The 22,579-nt window shown below is 39.3% G+C and overlaps 1 protein-coding gene across 3 annotated transcripts in view; it reads left to right on the top strand.

Moving 5' to 3' along the window:
- Positions 1 to 1,124: 1,124 nt before the first annotated feature.
- KCTD8 (potassium channel tetramerization domain containing 8) overlaps positions 1,125 to 22,579 on the top strand; it is a 266,138-nt gene continuing 244,683 nt past the window's right edge. The window contains exons 1-2 of one of the 3 annotated variants that reach the window (XM_047719201.1): positions 1,125 to 2,506; positions 3,817 to 3,980. In XM_047719201.1, coding sequence (XP_047575157.1) covers positions 1,549 to 2,506; positions 3,817 to 3,875 — 1,017 coding nt within the window. In that variant the 5' untranslated portion in view covers positions 1,125 to 1,548 and the 3' untranslated portion in view covers positions 3,876 to 3,980. Of the gene's footprint in view, positions 2,507 to 3,816; positions 3,981 to 22,579 lie in introns of those variants that run through there. The other 2 variants (XM_047719202.1, XM_047719200.1) reach the window with 2 other exon arrangements.

Here is a 22,579-nt window from a genome sequence, read left to right as displayed (position 1 = left end):
AGCCATCCTGGGGCTAGGACTATATCTCAGGACCCTGAGATAATGACCCTGAGATCATGATCTGAGCTGAAATCAAAGTGTCTGGTGGTTAATAGACTGAGCTTCTCAGACACCTCCATCCTAACTCTTTACCACACATAATGCTGATATTGCAGACTGTACCTGTGCTATGTACAGGTGGAGAGGGCGAGCTTAAATTCATATAATTTTCATTTGTGGCTTGACTCTTGGGTTTAGAAGACTAATAAAAACAAGCCATTTCTCTTGCCCAGTGAGTTGAAAGGAAAATGGAGAGATTAGATGAAGGCACTGAACGGGAATGGAAAGTAGGAACAGAGAGCAAGTTTCCTCCCTGGTTGCGTCTTTTCCTCCACAAACATTTATTAAGCATTTACTATGAGTCAAATAATGAAAAGATAAAAGAAGAAAACAGTTACGTTATGTACTATCCTTTATTAGTTTTGGAGCCGAAATCAGATTTTCCTAGATTCTTCAGTTATACGTAACGCATGCAGTTAAATATGCAATCATGACCATTGATTGCAATAGAGGTTAGGGCATTTCCCCTTTGCTTCAAAAACTATGGTAAAAGTGCCAGGTAGTCTGCAATCACGACTCCCACGCCAACATTTGTAGTAATGTCAGATTAGGAGCCTCGCATTTTTATTATAATACAGACTTTCCTACCTTCCCCCTGACGCCCACCGCTCCCTGCTCCACTTCCCACCTGAACGCAAGCGTACCCCTACTTCCCCTAAAAACACCCGCTTCCCTCCCCAACCAAACTAATTTTACTGGGCGAACAGTGGCGAGGACGGTAAGGAAGGCAGGCAAGGAAGACGGACGAGAAGGAGGGAGGGAGGGACGGAGGGATCGATGGATGGAAGGAATGGTGTGAATGAAGGAGAGAGGCTGTCTTTTTCCCCCAGTGTTTTCGGTTCCCTCCGCTCTCCCCGCCGGCTGCGAAGCAGCATCTCCTCCCAGCTCGGACCCCGCCCCGCCCCCTAGCGTCGGAGCCCCGCAGCCAGCGGCTGGCGCCTATCTCTTTAAATGACAGCTGTGGCTCGGGTCCCAGTCCGGAGCTTGACGTCAGTGCCGCCTCCCCGGCTGCGAGGAGTAGTTAGCGCCACCGTCCGCGCTCGGGGCTGGCTGAGCGCTAGCAAGCTGCTGGGGCGGCGAGTTTTCTTTGCTCCCGCCCCTCCTCCCGCCCTCCCCGCGGGGAGCCCAGCGGCTGCCTAAGAGCCGCTCGCAAGTCTCTCTCACACTTCCCCGCCGTCACCCCAAAGGAGCAGCCGCTCCTCCCCGCCGCCGCGGCGCCCGCGGAGCTCTTCTCCCGCGCTTCGCTCCCCCGATGGAGCCCGGGCGCCGCCGCCGCCGCCGCTGCCCCGAGCCCTGAACGGGGACGCCCCGGCTGTAGGAACGTGCCGCCCGGCCCGAGGGCGCACCAGGCACACGCCAAGGCCGAGGGCTGCCGAGGGTGGAAGGCGCGGGCTTCAGGAAGGAGAAAGTGCTGCTCTCCCGGGTCACTTGGCTGGTGGCGGGGGGACCATGGCTTTGAAGGACACGGGCAGTGGCGGCAGCACCATCCTGCCCATTAGCGAGATGGTCTCCTCGTCCAGCTCGCCGGGGGCGTCTGCGGCCGCCGCCCCGGGGCCCTGTTTGCCCTCGCCCTTCCCCGAGGTAGTGGAGCTCAATGTGGGAGGCCAGGTCTATGTGACCAAGCACTCGACGCTGCTCAGCGTCCCGGACAGCACTCTGGCCAGTATGTTCTCGCCCTCCAGCCCCCGGGGCGGCGCCCGACGCCGTGGAGAGCTGCCCAGGGACAGCCGGGCGCGCTTCTTCATCGACCGGGACGGCTTCCTCTTCAGGTACGTGCTGGATTATCTGCGGGACAAGCAGCTCGCGCTGCCCGAGCACTTCCCCGAGAAGGAGCGGCTCCTGCGCGAGGCCGAGTACTTCCAGCTCACCGACCTGGTCAAGCTGCTGTCGCCCAAGGTCACCAAGCAGAACTCACTCAACGACGAGGGCTGCCAGAGCGACCTGGAGGACAACGTCTCCCAGGGCAGCAGCGACGCGCTACTGCTGCGTGGGGCGGCCGCAGCCGCGCCCTCGGGCCCGGGAGCGCACGGCGCGGGCGGCGGCGGCGCGCCGGACAAGCGCTCGGGCTTCCTCACGCTCGGCTACCGCGGCTCCTACACCACGGTGCGAGACAACCAGGCGGACGCCAAGTTCCGGCGTGTGGCGCGCATCATGGTGTGCGGGCGCATCGCGCTGGCCAAGGAGGTCTTCGGGGACACGCTCAACGAGAGCCGCGACCCCGACCGGCCGCCCGAGAAGTACACGTCCCGCTTCTACCTCAAGTTCACCTACTTGGAGCAGGCGTTCGATCGCCTGTCGGAGGCTGGCTTCCACATGGTGGCGTGTAACTCCTCGGGCACCGCCGCCTTCGTCAACCAGTACCGCGACGACAAGATCTGGAGCAGCTACACCGAGTACATCTTTTTCCGTAAGTTCCCGGTCTCCCCGCCCCTTCGCCGACCCGCGGTGGGGTTTGAGCCCGGCCGGAACCCGGAGGGGGCCGGTGTCCCGGGCGGGGGCTGGTTAACCGGTAAATGCGGGGGGTTTTCCCTGTTCGGCCCCGTCGCGCTGTGGACACAGTTTACGGCTACGTCCCTGGCGATCTGCCTTTCGATTCCCGTCTTCTTCAACTCGGGAGCAAGCGTTTCCCACCCAGCCAGTCCTCTTTCTTAACTTCATTGGTTTTGCGCTCTCACCCTGCGGTGCTCTTGGAGGCGCTGGGCTCCCTTCTGCGGAGGGCGGGGGAAAGACGCGACGCCAGAGCTGGGCGCATTAGGTCCTCTTCTCTCTGCTTCACGGAATTCCTGCGGGTTAACTTATGTGGGTCTCGGTGGTGTCCCTACATTGGGCAGTTTGGCGTCGAGGCATTACGGCGCACGCCGGCATCACCTCCAGTTGGTGCGGGTCTGGCGCAGGAGGTTACATTTACGGGTGTTCTCGGCAGGGGGCAAGGAGGGAAGGGACCTCTGTGCTTCCTGAGCTCCTCAAGGGGCCGGGGCATGAGAGCAGCTGGTGGGAAGGAGGTGTCCATCCACTCAGAAACCTCAGACTTCCCTCCCCCACGCCATTTGTCCGTAACTGCTGGGTGTTTTGAACAGCCAAAGGTGGAGGGAACTAGGATTTGGATGTCTTCTGCTGTCAGGGTTGGCGATTAGGAAGGGACGTTGTGCGTGCGCGCGTGTGTGAGTGTGTGTGTGTATGTGATTGTGTTTCCTTTCTGGGCACCTCAAGTGCAAAAGGGATATTGAGTCCACTTTTCCAGGGGGACTGAAATGCAATGATTTTCTGAAAATGAGAGAAGGAGGGTGAGGATTTGGAAAGCATTTGGCAGGGTGCGTTTTGTAGTGCGCTTCGGGAGGGGGCTCTGTGGATCAAGTTCAAGGACTACACCAAATATCACGGGCGCTGGGGGGATGGAACCGGCACGGAAATCAGTGACGCTTATAAAAGGAGCAGGGCCACAACTAGAGAGCTATTTGGACAAATGAAAAGCCAGCTGGGATGGCAGCAGGAACATCATTTGGCAAATGCTCGTTCTTTGGCAAGACACAGGAAGCTTCAAAACTTGCCTGTAGAGTTGGGGAGAATATCATTGGCTGCTTATGTAGAAATAGACCAGCTTTAATTGTATCTATTTCTTTTGGTAATTCACTTACTGTTTGGAACTACACAATTTATTGCACTTTATTTTGACTGGAGAAGTGGAAAATACTTTAAAAAAATTTTCTTTTTCCACAGGTGCAAGCTTGATTGGAAGGTGCTCATTGTATGTTCTAGTAACCTTGGAGATATGGTGACAAAACACAGCACACTGGGCATTAGTGTTAGATTGTCTTTTTTAGTAGTGCTGGATTTCCTGTGAAAACCGATTTCACAGAGAAGCATAGAAAGTGCAGGTTGTAGTGGTAGATAAAATCTAATTTTCTTAATTATATCAAAGTTTTATTTGTTGTACAGTAAAATGTTTGATAGAAAAGTTGCCTAAAGGAAGGTGATATTTTATTGTCTATATAAAACTGGGATCTCTTCAATATATATTAACTAATTAAAACATTTTTTAGCATCACTGTTTACATTTTATCCTTTATCAATGGGACCTTTAACTAGCATTTCAGCTCTTAAACATGTGTGTCATTCAAACGTGGGTATACTCCATTTTAGAAGATGAGACTTCTTTTGACTCTTTTATGGCTAGAGGTTTTTGTTAGAAGGTACGAGCATAAGTGCTCAGTGGTTAAGATTCTTGCATTTTGGAATCTTTCACAGTGTTGGTCTTTCTTTTTCCCCTAGAAAGTTGTGGACTTGACTTTGATTTTGAGGAGAACATAGGTTGTCTCTAAATTATGAAAACATGCCCTTAAAATAGTTTATTGCAGTGGGAAACTCAGGCAATATAACAAGGTAATTTGAGAGATATTTGGAATTTAGGATATTTAACTTCTGGAACCAGAAGAAGTGTTAAATAAAATAAAATATTTCTATTACAAATAACTATGTGCAGAATACTCACATAAGTAATGAGCTCTGAGTGTCATTCATAAAAGTCCTAGAAATGTAAGTGCTGCAGCCTTCTTCATTGATTATTCTGTGGGGAAGGTACATGGTTCCAGGTTAAATAATGTTCTTCTGAAGTGGCATTCTAGTCATTGACTAACCAAATGTAATATAAAACCAATTTGTGATGTAAAATTTATCTTGAATCCTATTGTATATGCATTTATTTTATATTTTATATAGATTATAGCATATTTTCACAGATTATTTTACACAGGATTTCTTTTAATATTGGTGAATGAAAATATACTGTAAAATTTTTATATTTCCATTCTCTTCAGCTTAGACAATGATGTAAGTATACAGAGTATACTTATTTTGTTTAGCAGTCTCTAAGAAAACTACCAGTATTATTCATAAAAACAAAATTAATGGATGAACTTGTTTGTCCACTATGTTTTAGAGATAGAAGGTGGCCTTATTATTTTTTATTTCCCCTTTAGCACAGTTTTTTTTAACAAATACTTATTTCAGTGTATAACATGTATCAGTCATTTTAACACCTTTTAAAAATCAGGCTATGTGTGAAATTAGCAGCATGAAGATTCTCTGAAAACTACAGAATTGTAGTTTATACACTGGAATGCCAGTTTCAATTCCTTACTCCCTCTCCCCTTTTTGCCCCCGAGTTTCTATTCAGATGGGAAGAGAGTAGCAAATGGTTCAGTAATCTTAAACACTGCCATTTGCCAAATGTGTGATCTTGGTTAAATTATTTATTTTTTCTGAGTCTCCACTCCCTTACCTGTATAATGGGGGTTATTATAGTATCAATTAAAAAATATTTTATTTATTTGTCAGAGAGAGAGCGAGCACAAGCTGGGAGAGCTGCAGGCAAAGGGAGAAGTGGCTCCCCACTGAGTGAGGATCCCAACGGGGAACTAGATCCCAGGATCCTGGGACCATGACCCCAGTCAAAGGCAGACACCTAACCAACTGAGCCACCCAGGCATCCCTATAGTATCAATTTCATAGGATATGAGAATACATGTAAAGTCCTTAGACCAGGGCTTGACATATAATAAAAGCTTAACAAATATTAGCAGTTACAATTAATTCTTAGCCATATTATACGAAGTTTAATATTCTTGTCAATATTACATTTTAACTTTGTTATATACCAAGTATAATCAATTTACTTATAAAGTTAATTAGAAAATTATTTTGCAATTAAATGATAACAGAATAACTTTCAAAAGTTTGACACAACCAATTTAATAACACGTTCATTCTTGGAACTTGAATTTTTCAGGTCAAGTTCAAGTCACCTGGGCTTGCCAGTCTTTCTACAGTTAGTTTTTTGGATCAACTCCAATAGAACTCTTTTCTGATTCAGGGCCAAGAAGTGTTTTAATGCTCTCTACTAGGACGTGAAAGTTTGGTAATATTTTCTGACAAACACTGAGCTAGATTCATTATCTCCTTAAGTGCTTGTATTCAAGTCATTGGGTTCCAATGCTCAAGGTTATATACAGGCTATTAAACATTTAATACTAACTTCATCTGGCTGGATGGACACTTTTATCTATTCTCAGTGTTAACTCATTATTTTACCAAGTCTTTTAGACTCTGCGACCTATACTAATGATATTACCATTCTATATTACTCTTTTAATACTGAAAATTGTCCTTTCTTGAAGGAAAGTAGAGTGATTTTTATGCTTTTTGTTTTTTTGGGTAGGGGTTGTCTGTTAGGTGTGCTTGTTGCTGTTTCTAGCTATATCTAGAAGACAAAGCATTTTATGTTGGCATTGTACTACATCAACAATAAATAGTTATAGGCTTGGCATGAGATATGTAGACTACCCATAGTTAGAATAAACAGTATATATATCTATATATATCTATATATATATATATATATCCTTTATTTCTCACAATCAGTGTGTTTACAGAATAGTAGTACTGCTCTTATCTTAAAGTGCTTCCAGTTTTGTACTCCATATGTTGGTTGAGTAACATTTGGTGTAAAAGTACATACTTTTCTAGGATGCACTTGATATTCTTTACGTTTGGTATACATTTTTCGTTGTGATCTATGAGAGCGCCAGATCTAGGAATTAATGCCATTAGTGAACTGAAGTTTGAATTCTGATTTGTCTTAATGGATTTTTATATCTGGTCTTTCAAATCTATTCTGATTTATTTGACTGTGTTGGGAGGAAGATAGCTAGTTGAGTTGAAAATATTCAAATAACTTTTAAATCTTATGTTAGCAGGCCAGTTGTATTCAAAGCTTTCTAAAAAACATTTTTAGAAAGTTATTCTATTTAGATGTATACTTTAAAATTTTATATTATTTTCTAGTCTAAAAGTGCTTCTACTTTTATCATCAAATGTTATATGGAAAAGAATTTTGTTAATCATTATTTTTAAGATGGTTCTTTTCCTTCTAAAGACTTACTAGTTATTTTCGTAATTCCAGTGTGAAAATTTCTTTTGCAACCACATGACAGAATGACTTTTGAGTCAGTGGAGAACAAGTAAAAGGAACAGATAACTTTTTATTTTTATTTTTCATTTATTTTTTTTTTTAAAGATTATTTATTTATTTATTTGACAGACAGAGATCACAAGTAGGCAGAGAGGCAGGCAGAGAGAGAGGAGGAAGCAGGCTCCCTGCCGAGCAGAGAGCCCCATGTGGGGCTCGATCCCAGGACCCTGGGATCATGACCTGAGCAGAAGGCAGAGGCTTTAACCCACTGAGCCATCCAGACGCCCAGAACAGATAACTTTTTAAACACCAGCATCCTGATTTCATGCAAATAAGTGAAGTAATAAAGTGGACAGAAAATGACAAAAAACTTGGGGTGAAAAAGTTTGGAGGCTGTGCTTTGTCATTGAGTTCTGTTTAAGCGCTTAAACGTTTATGTCTGGCATAGTACAGTCTCTAAACTTGATCTATTTTTTTTTTAAGATTTATTTATTTGGAGGGAGGGGCAGAAAGACAGGAAAGGAAAGAGGAAATCTCCAGGGGACTCTGCTCTGAGCCCCACACCTGGGCTTGATCTCAAGACCCTCAGATCATGACCTGAACTTAAATCAAGAGCCTGATGCTTAACCAACTGAGCCACCCAGATGCCCATAGACTTGATCTTTTTTAAGTAGGATTATGACTTTAGCTTTCCCTGCTACCTCTACAGCTTCTTATTTGTCAGCTGTTATTTAGATTATGAAGCTGAAAGGCTAAATGACATTATAAGTTTTATTGGTGGAGTTCTTTTCTTTTTTGTAACTTAGATTGCCAGAACTCACAGTGTGTGTGTGTGTGTGTGTGTGTGTGTGTGTATGTGTGCACGCACGTGTGCGCGTGCGCTCGCATGCACATATGCATGTGGGACTATTATGCCTTAGTTAAAAAAAAAAATCCCCTGGGAAAAAGAGAAATAATCTGTATGAAAATAAGCATCAATTATTATCTATTCTATCATCATGAGTTAACTGGCATTAGTTAAAAATGTGAAAATGATTGTCAACTTGTCATCTAAAAGTAGCTCTTGTTTGATTATGAAAGCTATACATTCAGTTTTAAGAATTATATAGAAAAAAAGTAAAATTAAAAAATCACCAACAGTAACTATTAAAATCTTGATTTATTTTCTTCCGGTATTGTTTCTATGCATTGTCGTTGTCCTATACAAATTGTTTGTGTGTTGTCTTTGTTTTGTTTCATACATTTACTATACTTAATGATATTTTCCCCATGACATTAACATTTTTATTAACATCTTAGATAATAAAATTATAATGCATGTCTTTTGCCACAGACTGTATCATAATGGTGTTGGTGTTAAATATTCTCCCTGTAAACTTAGAAAAAAGTTGATATTTTTTCCAAAATACAGAATGTGTAATAAAAACAACATTTACTGTGTACCTAATTTTGTGATGTGTTTTATACACGTTACTTATTTACTTCTCATAACATTCTTCGAGCTTGGTTCCCTGCTACTCTAGTCAGGAAACTATGATTTGAAAAGGCTAAATGATATCCCTGGGTCATAGACCTAATGGGGCTGAGATGGAATTTGAATAGATCTGTTTTACTTCAAAGCCCTTCCTCCTAAACATATAAAAGTTATGCTTGTTTCATGCAGTCAATTTGACAAGTATATTTCAGTGTCCACGGAGTACTTAGAACTTAGCTCTAAGCAAAAAAAATAAATAAATAAATAAAAAGTAGTGTGGAAAAGCTTTCAGTTTTTCTCCATTGAGAATGATATTTGCGATGGGTTTTTCATAGATGGCTTTGATAATATTGAGGTATGTGCCGTCTATCCCTACACTTTGAAGAGTTTTGATCAGGAAGGGATGCTGTACTTTGTCAAATGCTTTTTCAGCATCTATGGAGAGTATCATATTGTTCTTGTTCTTTCTTTTATTAATGTGTTGTATCACATTGATTGATTTGCGGATGTTGAACCAACCTTGCAGCCCTGGAATAAATCCCACTTGGTCGTGGTGAATAATCCTTTTAACGTACTGTTGAATCCTATTGGCTAGTATTTTGGCGAGAATTTTTGCATCTGTGTTCATCAAGGATATTGGTCTGTAGTTCTCTTTTTTGTTGGGATCCTTGTCTGGTTTTGGGATCAAGGTGATGCTGGCCTCATAAAATGAGTTTGGAAGTTTTCCTTCTATTGCTATTTTTTGGAACAGTTTCAGGAGAATACGAATTAGTTCTTCTTTAAATGTTTGGTAGAATTCCCCCGGGAAGCCGTCTGGCCCTGGGCTTTTGTTTGTTTGGAGATTTTTGATGACTGTTTCAATCTCCTTACTGGTTATGGGTCTGTTCAGGCTTTCTATTTCTTCCTGGTTCAGTTGTGGTAGTTTATATGTCTCTAGGAATGCATCCATTTCTTCCAGATTGTCAAATTTGTTGGCGTAGAGTTGCTCATAGTATGTTCTTATAATTGTCTGTATTTCTTTGGTGTTCGTTGTGATCTCTCCTCTTTCATTCATGATTTTATTTATTTGGGTCCTTTCTCTTTTCTTTTTGATAAGTCTGGCCAGGGGTTTATCAATCTTATTAATTCTTTCAAAGAACCAGCTCCTAGTTTCGTTGATTTGTTCTATTGTTTTTTTGGTTTCTATTTCATTGATTTCTGCTCTGATCTTTATGATTTCTCTTCTCCTGCTGGGTTTAGGGTTTCTTTCTTGTTCTTTCTCCAGCTCCTTTAGGTGTAGGGTTAGGTTGTGTACCTGAGACCTTTCTTGTTTCTTGAGAAAGGCTTGTACCGCTATATATTTTCCTCTCAGGACTGCCTTTTTTGTGTCCCACAGATTCTGAACCGTTGTGTTTTCATTATCATTTGTTTCCATGAATTTTTTCAATTCTTCTTTAATTTCCTGGTTGACCCATTCATTCTTTAGAAGCATGCTGTTTAGTCTCCATGTATTTGGGTTCTTTCCAAATTTCCTCTTGTGATTGAGTTCTAGCTTTAGAGCATTGTGGTCTGAAAATATGCAGGGAATGATCCCAATCTTTTGATACCGGTTGAGACTTGATTTAGAAAACTGAAAGCTTTTCCGCTAAGGTCAGGAACACGGCAGGGATGTCCGTTATCACCACTGCTATTCAACATAGTACTAGAAGTCCTAGCCTCAGCAATCAGACAACAAAAGGAAATTAAAGGCATCCAAATTGGCAAAGAAGAAGTCAAACTATCACTCTTCGCAGATGATATGATACTATATGTGGAAAACCCAAAAGACTCCACCCCAAAACTGCTAGAACTTGTACAGGAATTCAGTAAAGTGTCAGGATATAAAATCAATGCACAGAAATCAGTTGCACTTCTCTACACCAACAACAAGACAGAAGAAAGAGAAATTAAGGAGTCCATCCCATTTACAATTGCACCCAAAACTATAAGATACCTAGGAATAAACCTAACCAAAGAGACTAAGAATCTATACACAGAAAACTATAAAGTACTCATGAAAGAAATTGAGGAAGACACAAAGAAATGGAAAAAATGTTCCATGCTCCTGGATTGGAAGAATAAATATTGTGGAAATGTCTATGCTACCTAAAGCAATCTACACATTTAATGCAATTCCTATCAAAGTACCATCCATTTTTTTCAAAGAAATGGAACAAATAATCCTAAAATTCATATGGAACCAGAAAAGACCTCGAATAGCCAAAGGAATATTGAAAAAGAAAGCCAAAGTTGGTGGCATCACAATTCCGGACTTCAAGCTCTATTACAAAGCTGTCATCATCAAGACTGCATGGTACTGGCACAAAAACAGACACATAGATCAATGGAACAGAATAGAGAGCCCAGAAATGGACCCTCAACTCTATGGTCAACTCATCTTCGACAAAGCAGGAAAGAATGTCCAATGGAACAAAGACAGCCTCTTCAATAAATGGTGTTGGGAAAATTGGACAGCCACATGCAGAAAAATGAAATTGGATCATTTCCTTACACCACACACGAAAATAGACTCAAAATGGATGAAGGATCTCAATGTGAGAAAGGAATCCATCAAAATCCTCGAGGAGAACACAGGCAGCAACCTCTTCGACGTCAGCCGCAGCAACATCTTCCTAGGAACATCACCAAAGGCAAGGGAAGCAAGGGCAAAAATGAACTTTTGGGATTTTATCAAGATCAAAAGCTTTTGCACAGCTAAGGAAACAGTTAACAAAACCAAAAGACAACTTACAGAATGGGAGAAGATATTTGCAAATGACATATCAGATAAAGGGCTAGTGTCCAAAATCTATAAAGAACTTAGCAAACTCTACACCCAAAGAACAAATAATCCAATCAAGAAATGGGCAGAGGACATGAACAGACATTTCTGCAAAGAAGACATCCAGATGGCCAACAGACACATGAAAAAGTGCTCCATATCACTCGGCATCAGGGAAATACAAATCAAAACCACCATGAGATATCACCTCACACCAGTCAGAATGGCTAAAATGAACAAGTCAGGAAATGACAGATGCTGGCGAGGATGCGGAGAAAGGGGAACCCTCCTACCCTGTTGGTGGGAATGCAAGCTGGTGCAACCACTCTGGAAAACAGCATGGAGGTTCCTCAAAATGTTGAAAATAGAACTACCCTATGACCCTGCAATTGCACCACTGGGTATTTACCCTAAAGATACAAACGTAGTGATCCGAAGGGGCACCTGCACCCGAATGTTTATAGCAGCAATGTCTACAATAGCCAAACTATGGAAAGAACCTAGATGTCCATCAACAGACAAATGGATAAAGAAGATGTGGTATATATACACAATGGAATACTATGCAGCCATCAAAAGAAATGAAATCTTGCCATTTGCGACGACATGGATGGAACTAGAGGGTATCATGCTTAGCGAAATAAGTCAATCGGAGAAAGACAACTATCATATGATCTCCCTGATATGAGGGAGAGGAGATGCAACATGGGGGGTTGAGGGGGTAGGAGAAGAGTAAATGAAACAAGATGGGATTGGGAGGGAGACAAACCATAAGTGACTCTTAATCTCACAAAACAAACTGAGGGTTGATGGGGGGAGGGGGTTGGGAGAGGGCGTGGGGTTATGGATATTGGGGAGGGTATGTGCTATGGTGAGTGTTGTGAAGTGTGTAAACCTGGCGATTTGCAGATCTGTACCCCTGGGGATAAAAATATATGTTTATAAAGCTGTAAAAAAAAAAAAAAAAAAAGAAAGAAAGAAAGGATGAATACCCAAGTTTTGTAGCAACATGGGGGTACTGGAAGAGATTATGCTGAGTGAAATAAGTCAAGCAGAGAGAGTCAATTATCATATGGTTTCACTTATTTGTGGAGCATAACAAATAGCATGGAGGACAAGGGGAGATGGAGAGGAGAAGGGAGTTGAGGGAAATTGGAAGGGGAGGTGAACCATGAGAGACTATGGACTCTGAAAAACGATCTGAGAATTTTGAAGAGGTGGGGGGTGGGAGGTTGGGGGCACCAGGTGGTGGGTATTGTAGAGGGCACAGATTGCATGGAGCACTGGGTGTGGTGCAAAAATAATGAATACTGTTATGCTGAAAAAAAAAAAAAGTAGTGTGAATTATAGATGAATGAATCAAATATTTCTATATTAGATTTCCCTAAGAATACAGTAAATACATATTTTTATGTCTTTACTTGATAGAAGAGTTAATTTTTATTGCATAAGTCTACCATATTTATGAATGTTTTTCAAACTAAGGAAAACAAACCATTTGACTCAATTCAGCCCTTTTTGGGGGGGGACAAATATTTATAAGTTCAATAAACTGACTTAAATGTGACAGTGCTAAGGTAGTCATATACTCCTCTTCCATAGAAAATTCATTTTTGCTTTGTGTATTAGAATGCATTTTATATGTTTATATGTTCTTTTCTTAGAAGATGGCATAATGAAGAGGCTATTTTAGTTTAAATCAATTTTGTTAATTACATGTAGTCTATTGGTTCTGGATAGTGGTTAATGGCATTAAATTATATACTTAGTATAATTCAATTCAAAACAATATTAAATACCAGCTGGGTATTGAGTATTGAGATTGACTCTTTATGTATATTTAGATTGACTCTTTCTCTCTCTCCCTGTCTCTCTCTATATATAATCTGTATGTTATATGTATTCTATGTACATGTGTATTTGAAGTACTTGGAAAGTAGCGTTTTAGATTACCCTTCAATTTATATTTATTGACACATTTTTTTAAGACTTCTTTAGAATTAACTTAAGGGTATTTGAGTAAACTGACAGCATTTGGTAGCAGCTGGTCTCCTGCAAGACATGCTGGTGTCTTTTTTAATCAAGTTTATTCTTTCAGTGGTGAGAGGCTGTGCCATCGGAGGTTTTTGAAAGGAGTTGCCTAAAGATGAAAATAACTTTATTCTTAGGATTTCAAAGTTACTCCCACAGGTGAAAGTTCACTACTTTTAAGTTCTAAGGGTAAGGGTGAACCTTTCTAGAGCTGACTTGAATATACATGCCTTGCATCTATCAGCTGTACACTCCCCAACGTTCACCTTTGTGGGGGAGCATTTCACAAAATCTAATTATCCTGTAAGGCTAGTTGTATTTTGCATCACCCAAAACAAAAGTAGATGAAGTATTTTATGCTAAGCTTGTATTATTTACAAGTTTGTATCCTAAGCTATCGGGTTTTTTAAGTGTATTTCTCAGTTTCATAGTCCTGCAGCACTGAGTGTCCCCTTGCTGTAGAATCCTTTTGCGTTTAGTCTCTGCACTTGCCTAGGTACACGGTCCTTACTACATTTCCTACAATATGTAGTTTCCTTTCTCTCTCTTTATTCCTTTCTTGATAGATCCCATTTTTCCTAACTTTATTGAGCTATAGTTGATATGCAGCATTTAGTAAGTTGAAAATATACAACATGTTAATTGGATACATTTATGTCTTGAAATATGATTACCACTACAGCTTTGGCCAAAACCTCAATAGCACATAATTACCATTCTTTTTGTGGCTGGAACATTTAAGCTCTACTTTAACAACTTTCAAGTAAAGAGTTCAGCATTGTTAACTATAATCACAGTGTTGTACATTAGATTCCCAGAACTTAATCATCTGGTAACTGGAAGTTGGTACCTTTTGACCAACTTTCTCCCTATTTCCCCCATCTGTCAGCCCTTGGTAACCACCATTCTATACTGGTGTTCTACAAGCTTTTTCTTAAATTCCATGTATAATGGGTGTCATAAGGTGTTGGTCTTTCTCTATGCATAATGCCCTCAAGGTGCGTCCATTTGTCACAAACAGCAGGATTTCTTTCTTTCTCTTGGCTAAATGATATTCCTCTGGATATACACCACACCTTTTGTATCTGTTCATTCACTAGCAGAGCTCAGGTTGATTCCATATCTTGGCTGGTGTGAATAATGCTGCAGTAAACATGGGAGTTCAGATATCTCTTTGAGATCCTGTTTTCATTTCCTTTGGCTGTGTACCCAGAAGTGGCTTTCCTGGGTCATGTGACAATCTCATTTCATATTGATCTTCTGCATTAGTCCTCTCCTTGAAAACTGACACTAGGTCTTACTTTTGTGTTCTCAGCTTCCAGTGCAGTGGCTAGTACATATTAAGCACTCAGCCAAATATTTATTTTTTGAAAAAAGAGTGCAAATTAATGAATGAACTGAAGATGTTGGCTGTTCCATTAGTTACCGAATTAAGATTTAGTATCGCTTTTATTTATTTATTTATTTATTTATTTAAGATTTTATTTATTTATTTGAAAGAGAGAGAGAGAGAGAGAACAAGTGGGGAGGAGGGGAGAGGGAGGGAGAGTAGCAGGCTCCCCTCAGATCAGGGAGCCAGACGTGGGGCTGAATCCCAGGACCCTGCTGGGTTCCTTCTCAAGACCCTGGCATCATGACCTGAGCCTGAGGCAGCCTCTTAACCAACTGAGCCACCCAGGTGCCCCTGTCTCTTCAATTTAAATTGAACTTATTAAGCAATTACCAGGCTATACCACCATGGGACAAGACACACAAATATGATTGAAGGAGACCTTGCATCTAAATGGTGACCTCAGGAAACTCTGTGTAGTTGTGAATTATGTAATTAAGTATGAGTGTATTAGTAAGAGGCAGGAGTAAAGACGTGAGGAGTTGTTACACAGGTACCCATGAAGAATAAAATTAAGTAAAATGTTAACAAAAATAGAGGCAAATTAAAATAATGTTACAAATGAACTTGTTAGCATTGTCAACATACACACAGATGCCGACACACATGTATTTATACTTAAATGATATGAAGGATGTGGGGCAAATGCTCTGTGCTGCAACCCGTCTGCAACCACACTTGCCTTTCAGAACATCTTAGATGAAGAGTGCTTGCTACTTCCAGACCTAGACAGGCCTACTGTGGTGTAATAAAAGGTCAGGAATTATTTGACTATACTGGTAGGTATTTACAAAGGTGAGGATCTGGTTCACTCTATATTGCAAACTCAACTATTAGTTTTTAAAATGTACCTTGACACTTTAAGAGATAACTTAACAGATAATACTATTTTGTGATCGATATTGCAATATCAATTTTACTTATATTCATTAACCTTGTGTCAAGATAGTTAATAAAAAAACAAATCAGCTCTGCTGGCAATAACAATACACACTTCATGATACCGGTAGGATGCTCATTATTTCAATGTTTATTCACCAAATGTAGTCTAATGCTTATCCAGCAGTTAAACTTAGAATGTTATTCCACCATATGGTAACCATTCTCATAATAAAATCTATTTACATTGGGGGAGAAAGCAAGCTAAATACAACAAAGGAATATAAATAATATATAGCATCTACTTCTTGTCACCAAAATAGTGAGTGATTTAACCATTAAGTTGTGTTACTTCCATTTCTTTCACAAGTGAAAACAACCAAAGCTTGAGTATAGATGGAATTCATAATATTGCTCTTTCTCATCATTTTTTGTATAATTAGACAGCTGTAATTTCTGAATGAGGAGAATAGGGAGAATAGTAGTGTATTAAGGGGGAGTCAATACCAGAATCTACTGCCTCCCACTCTGAAGAAGTGAAAGGCTAGAACACTATGAATAATTCAGTCCTTCTTGGTCAGATTCTTTGGCAAATTCTAGATCTAGCTTTGATACCTTGGGAAGATAACCTAATCTCTCTCCTGAAGGGAAAGTAAGGGAAGCAATAGTACTCATAGGCTTGTTATAAGGATTAAATCAAGTAAGACTTAGAAGAACTATAGGCACAGATTAAATTCTCAATGTATGTTAGGGGCTCATATCATGTAGTTAATCCCATTTCTCTGTGTTATAAATTTTCAGCACCAGATTTCTTCTCTTTTTCTTTTTGAAGAAATTGATAGCAAATACCTATTCAAATTGCTCTGAAAAAGTCCCATCATCATTAGTGAAATTTTATAAAAATTATTGAGCTAGTAAGTATAAAATCAACGTGAAAATATTATTAAAATAAGTTCATTCTAGTTGGTTCTTCATCGCTTAGGGAAAAATAGAGTTTTCTAGGTTTAGTGCTGGTCACTGGTCAGTTTTGACAAAATTCACAAGAATACTGATATTCACTGGTTATTGTCTAAATTATGGCATGTATTTAGGCAAAGCCCCTTTTAATCATACTCCACATTTATATTTCTGGTGAATGCATTTAGCTTTGAGTTTCAGCAGTTTTGTGCAAGACAACAAATTGCCACAGAGCCAGGTGGGCTCAAACATCGCTCAGAATTTGGGCATTTGGCCAAAAATTTTAGGCTAGAAATTGGATTTAAAATACATATTTCCATAATTTTGAGAAAACTCTGTTAGCTTTCAACTCATTAGCTCCTATTGAAACTCTGCTACAGATTTTGAAAGATAAGCTTTTTAGTTGCTTAAAGTCCAGGTATTTGAAGAAAGCAGGGAGATCTAAGGCAGATTCTCAACAGCCATTCAGAGGTAACTCTCCCATATTTTGACTTCTTTTCATCTGGTTGGTGAAAGCTGAATCTAGGATGTCTCTTTGCAGGTGGAGGGTAAGGATTCATACATATAATTCCAGTGATTTCTGTATTTTAAGTTTGAAGTGTATAGTGTGTTACTTTGATGGATTTATACTTTGTAATATGATAGCCCATGTAGCAATATTTTATTACATTACATGATTATAAATGCAGTGTTATTGTCTGTATTCATTATGCTATGCCTTAGATCTCTATGGCTTATTTACTACTGGTTATAGTTTGTACCCTTAAACATCATCCTCTTAGTGCTCCCCCCACCAATCCCCTGATAATTACCATTTTACTCCATTTTTTTTACAGGATTAACTTTTTTTTTTTTTTAAGATTTTATTTATTTATTTGACAGAGAGAGATCACAAGTAGACAGAGAGGCAGGCAGAGAGAGAGAGAGGGAAGCAGGCTCCCCGCCGAGCAGAGAGCCCGATGCGGGACTCGATCCCAGGACCCTGAGATCATGACCTGAGCCAAAGGAAGCGGCTTAACCCACTGAGCCACCCAGGTGCCCCACAGGATTAACTTCTTGAGATTTCACATATAAGCGATGTCATACAGTACTTGTCTGACTTTGTTTGACTTATGTTGCTTAGTATAACATGCTGAAGTTCTGTCTATGTTGCCACAAACAGCAGTATATTCTCCTTTTTCATGCCTAACTAATATTACACTATGTGTATGTACCACATCTTTTTATTTATTTATTGGGGGACATTTCCAGACATTTCCATCTCTTGGCTATTGTGGGTAATGCTGTGATAAACATGGGCATGGATAGGTCTCATCAAAATCTTGTTTTCATTTCCTTTGGGTATATACACAGTAATGGTAATTTTGGATTGTATGGCAGATTTTTAATTCTTTGAGAAACTTCCATATTGTTATCCTTAGTAGCTGGACCAGTTTACACTCCCCCACCACGGTATGTGTTCCTTTCTCATCAAATTCTGGCCAACACCTGTTGTCTCTTGTATTGCAGATGTGAGGTGGTATCTCATTGTGGTTTTGATTTGCATATTTCTGCTGATTAGGGATGTTGAACATTTTTCCTGTGCCTGTTGGCCATTTTGATGCCCTCTTTGGAAAAATATTCTGTCCGTTTTTAAGTTATTCTGTTTGTTTTTTGTTAACTAAGTTCTTTACATATTTTTGTTATTAACCCCTTTTCTAAGGTATGATTTGCAAAAATTTTCTCCCATTCTGTAGGTTAGTTTTTCATTTCATTGTTTTTTGTTTTTTGTTTTTTTTCTGTGAAGCTTTTTGAGTTTGATGGAGTCCCATTTCTTGGTGTTTGCTTTTGTTGTTTGTGCTTTGGACATCACATCCAAAATATCATTGCCACAACCAATATCAATGAGCTTCTTTCCTGTGTTTTCTCTTCTTTTTCTTAACATGTAAAAAAATATTGAAGTATAATTGACATACACTATTATATTGGTTTCAGGTGTACAGCATTTTGGTTTTACAATTCTATACATTATTCAGTTCTTATCACAATAAGTATAGTCACTATTTGACACCATATGATGTTATTACAATATTATTGACTGTATTCCCTGTGCTGTACTTTTCATCTTGGTGACTTCTTTATTTTATAACTGGAAGTTTGTAACTCTTAATCTCCTTGATCTATTTTGCTCATCCCCCACCTACATCCCCTCTGGTAACTACCATGTTGTTCTCTGTATTTCAAACTCTGTTTGTTCATTTTTAGATTCCACATGTAAAGTGAAGTCATATGATATTTGCTTTTCTCTGTTTGACTTATTTCACTTAGCTTAATACCCTCTAGGTCCATCCATGTAGTTACAAATGGCAAGATCTCATTCTTTCTCATGTCTGGGAAATATTCTATTGTGACGTACCACATCTTGTTTATCCATTCATCTTTTTTTTTTTTTTTAAAGATTTTATTTATTTATTTATTTGACAGAGAGAGAGAGATCGCAAGTAGGCAGAGAGGCAGGTGCAGGGAGGGGAAGGAGGCTCCTCGGTGAGCAGAGAGCCTGATGCAGGGCTGGATCCCTGGACCCTGAGACCTGAGCCAAAGGCAAAGACTTAACTCACTGAGCCACCCAGGCACCCATCTGTTCCTCTTTTGATGAACTCTTGGGTTGCTTTCATATCTTGGCTTTTGTAAATAATGCTCTAATAAACATAAGGGTGTGTGTTTCTTCTTGAATTAGTGTTTTTGTTTTCTTTGGGTAAATATCCAGTAGTAGGATTACTGGTTCATATGGTATTTCTATTTTTAATTTTTTAAGGAACTTCCATACTGATTTTCACAGTGTTTGCATCAATTTACATTCCCACCAGTAGTGCACAAGTATTTCCTTTTCTCTACATCCCAGCCAACTCTTGGTAATTCTTGTCTTTTAGGAACTAGCCATTCTAATGGGTGTGAAATGATATCTCTTTGTGGTTTTGATTTGCATTTCCCTGATGATGAGTGACGTTGAGCATCTTCTCAAGTGTCTGTTGGCCACCTGTGTGTCCCCTTTGGAAAAATGTCTACTCAGATCATTTGCCCATTTTTTAATCAGATTTTTTCTTGGTATTCAGTCGTATAATTTTTAAAATATATTTTGGATATTAACCCCTGCAGATATATCATCTGCAGATATCTTCTTGCATTCACTTGATTACCTTTTTGTTTTATTGATGCTTCCCTCTGCTATCCATTTTTTTAGTATAGTACCAATAGTTTATTTTTATTTTATATTTTATTTTGAGTATAGTTGACACACAATGTTACATTAATTTCAGGTGTACGACTTAGCGATGTAACAAGTTTATACATTATGCTTTGTTCACCACAAGCTTAGCTACCATCTGTCCTGTTATATTACTATTACAGTATCATTGACTATTCCTTATGCTGTGTTTTTTATTTTTGCTTTTGTTTCCCTTGCCTGAGGAAACATAGCCATAAAGATGTTGCCAAGGCTGATGTCTAAGAGATTTCTGCCTGTGTTTCCTTTTAGGTGTTTTATGGTTTCAGGTCTCACATTCAGGTTTTTAGTTCATTTTGAGTTTATTTTTGTGTATGGTGTACAAAAGTGATTCAGTTTCATTTTTTTGCATGTGGCTGTCCAATTTTCCCAACACCATTTGTTGAGGAGACTGTCTTTTCCCTGTTGTATGTTCTTGCTTCTTTTATCATAGATTAATTGACCATATAGGTGCAGGTTCATTTCCTCTCTATCCTTTTCCACTGATCTATGTGTCTGTTTTTGTCTTAGGACCATACTGTTTTGATTACTACACCTTTGTTACATATCTTGAAATCTGGGAGCTTTGTTCTTATTTCTCAGGATTGTTTGGCTATTTAAGGTCTTTTGTGATTTCACACAAATTTTAGAATTATTTGTTCTAGTTATATGAAAAATTCTGTTGGAATTTTAATAGGGATTGCATTGAATCTATAGATTGTTTTGGGTAGTATGGATATTTTTAATGATATAATTCTTTGAATCCATGAGCCTGGTATATCCTTTCATTTGTTTGTGTTGTCTTCAAGTTCTTTCATCAGTGTCTTATAGTTTTCAGAGTATAGGTCTTTGCCCTATTTGGTTAAACTTATTCCTAGATATTTTATTCTTTTTTTAGTGTAATGGTAAATGGGATTGCTTCCTTAATTTCTCTTTCTGGTACTTCCTTATTAGTGTATAGTAATTCAGCAGATTTCTGTATATTAATTTGGTATCCTGCAACTTTACTGAATTCATTTATTAGTTCACAGTTTTTTGGTGGAGTCTTTAGAGTTTTCTGTATATAGTATCATGTCATCTGCAAATAGTGAAAGTTTTACTTCTTCCTTACCAATTTGGATGCCTTTTATTTCTTTTTCTTATCTGATTGCTACAGCTAGGACTTCTAATACTATGTTGAATAAAAGTGATGAGAATGGACATCCTTGTCTTCTTCCTGATCTTAGAAGAAAAGCTCTCAGTTTTCTACCATTGAGTATGGTGTTAGCTGTAAGTTTTTCATATATGGCCTTTATTGTGTTGAGATGTGTTCCCTATAAACCCAGTTTGTTGAGATTTTTTATCATGAACAGATGTTGAATTTTGTGAGACTTTTTTTCTGTATTATCTACTGAGATGATCATGTTTTTTATATCTCATACTAATTTTTGACCATAAGTGACTAGGCATGAGAGTTGAGAGTTTCTGTGTGTGTGTGTGTGTGTGTGTGTGTGTGTGTGTGTGTGTGTAGTGTGTGTATACTTATGAGAATTCTTTAGGGGAGCATCAGCATAACTCCTTGGCCATTGTGGGCAATTAAAAATGTTTGCCCTCTGAGCTGTGGTTGAATAATGACATTTGTTTTAGAAAAATGCAATACTGTTACTGATCTTGATCTTTTGTTGAACTTGCCTGTTTAGAGATAAACTCAGTATTTTGAAAGTTATAATTTTTTGGCTTCCCTATTACACCTGAATCCTTCTGAGAAATTTTACTACTTGAAGAAAAGAAAAGTCTATTCAGTGGTCCAGATGTTGCTATATTTCTTATGGATGTTGTCTACCCTCCATGAAGAAATCCTCTAGTCAAATTAAAATGAGGACTTCTAGTCATCTAAGACAGGTATTCCATAATTAAGATTGAATTTGAATTTGAAATGGGTAGTTGGTATCCTTTTTATTTCAGTCAAATTGGACCTGTGATGGGTTGATTTAGTATGATTCACAGACAGTGATAAAAAGATACATATTTGTTTTATAACAAGAAGATATGGAACTTTGTTAAGTTGTTGATGTTGCTGGTAAATGGAACCATGGATAAATATGCTAGGAAGTCCAGCATGGAAGATTCTATAGCTTAGTGTAATTATTTACATTTCTTCTACTGGAATGATGCATTTCTTTCTTTCTTTTTTTTTTTTTTTTAAAGATTTTATTTATTTATTTGACAGACAGAGATCACAAGCAGGCAGAGAGGCAGGCAGAGAGAGAGAGGGAAGCAGGCTCCCTGCCGAGCAGAGAGCCTGATGCTGGGCTCGATCCCAGGACCCTGGGATCATGACCTGAGCCGAAGGCAGAGGCTTTAACCCACTGAGCCACCCAGGCACCCCTGGAATGATGCATTTCTATGTCATGTAAGAACCATTACAATATTTCAGTTTTTAGTTCTTGTGTTAACATGTTTGGATTGTAAAGTAAACTTAGTTATTTCAAGCTGTCTGTTTTGTAGCTGCTACTATCAAGCCGTATTTATCATAATTATAATTTGGTACTTAGCATTCATACTGGGAAGCTTAGTAATACTTAGTATTCGGTAAAACTAAAAAATAAACAACAACCAACGGATAAAAAAACAATAACACATTTACTCCACATTTTCAGTACAAACACTAGACAACAATGGCTATAATTTTTGTTAAATTGTATGCAGTATTTTATGGGTTGTATTGTGGCTCCCCAAAAAATAAATTGGTGTGCTAATCC

The sequence above is a fragment of the Lutra lutra genome, chromosome 2 (genome assembly GCF_902655055.1).
Source record: "Lutra lutra chromosome 2, mLutLut1.2, whole genome shotgun sequence".
In the NCBI taxonomy this organism is placed as follows: Eukaryota; Metazoa; Chordata; class Mammalia; order Carnivora; family Mustelidae; genus Lutra; species Lutra lutra.
This window is presented reverse-complemented; position numbering and strand designations above follow the sequence as displayed.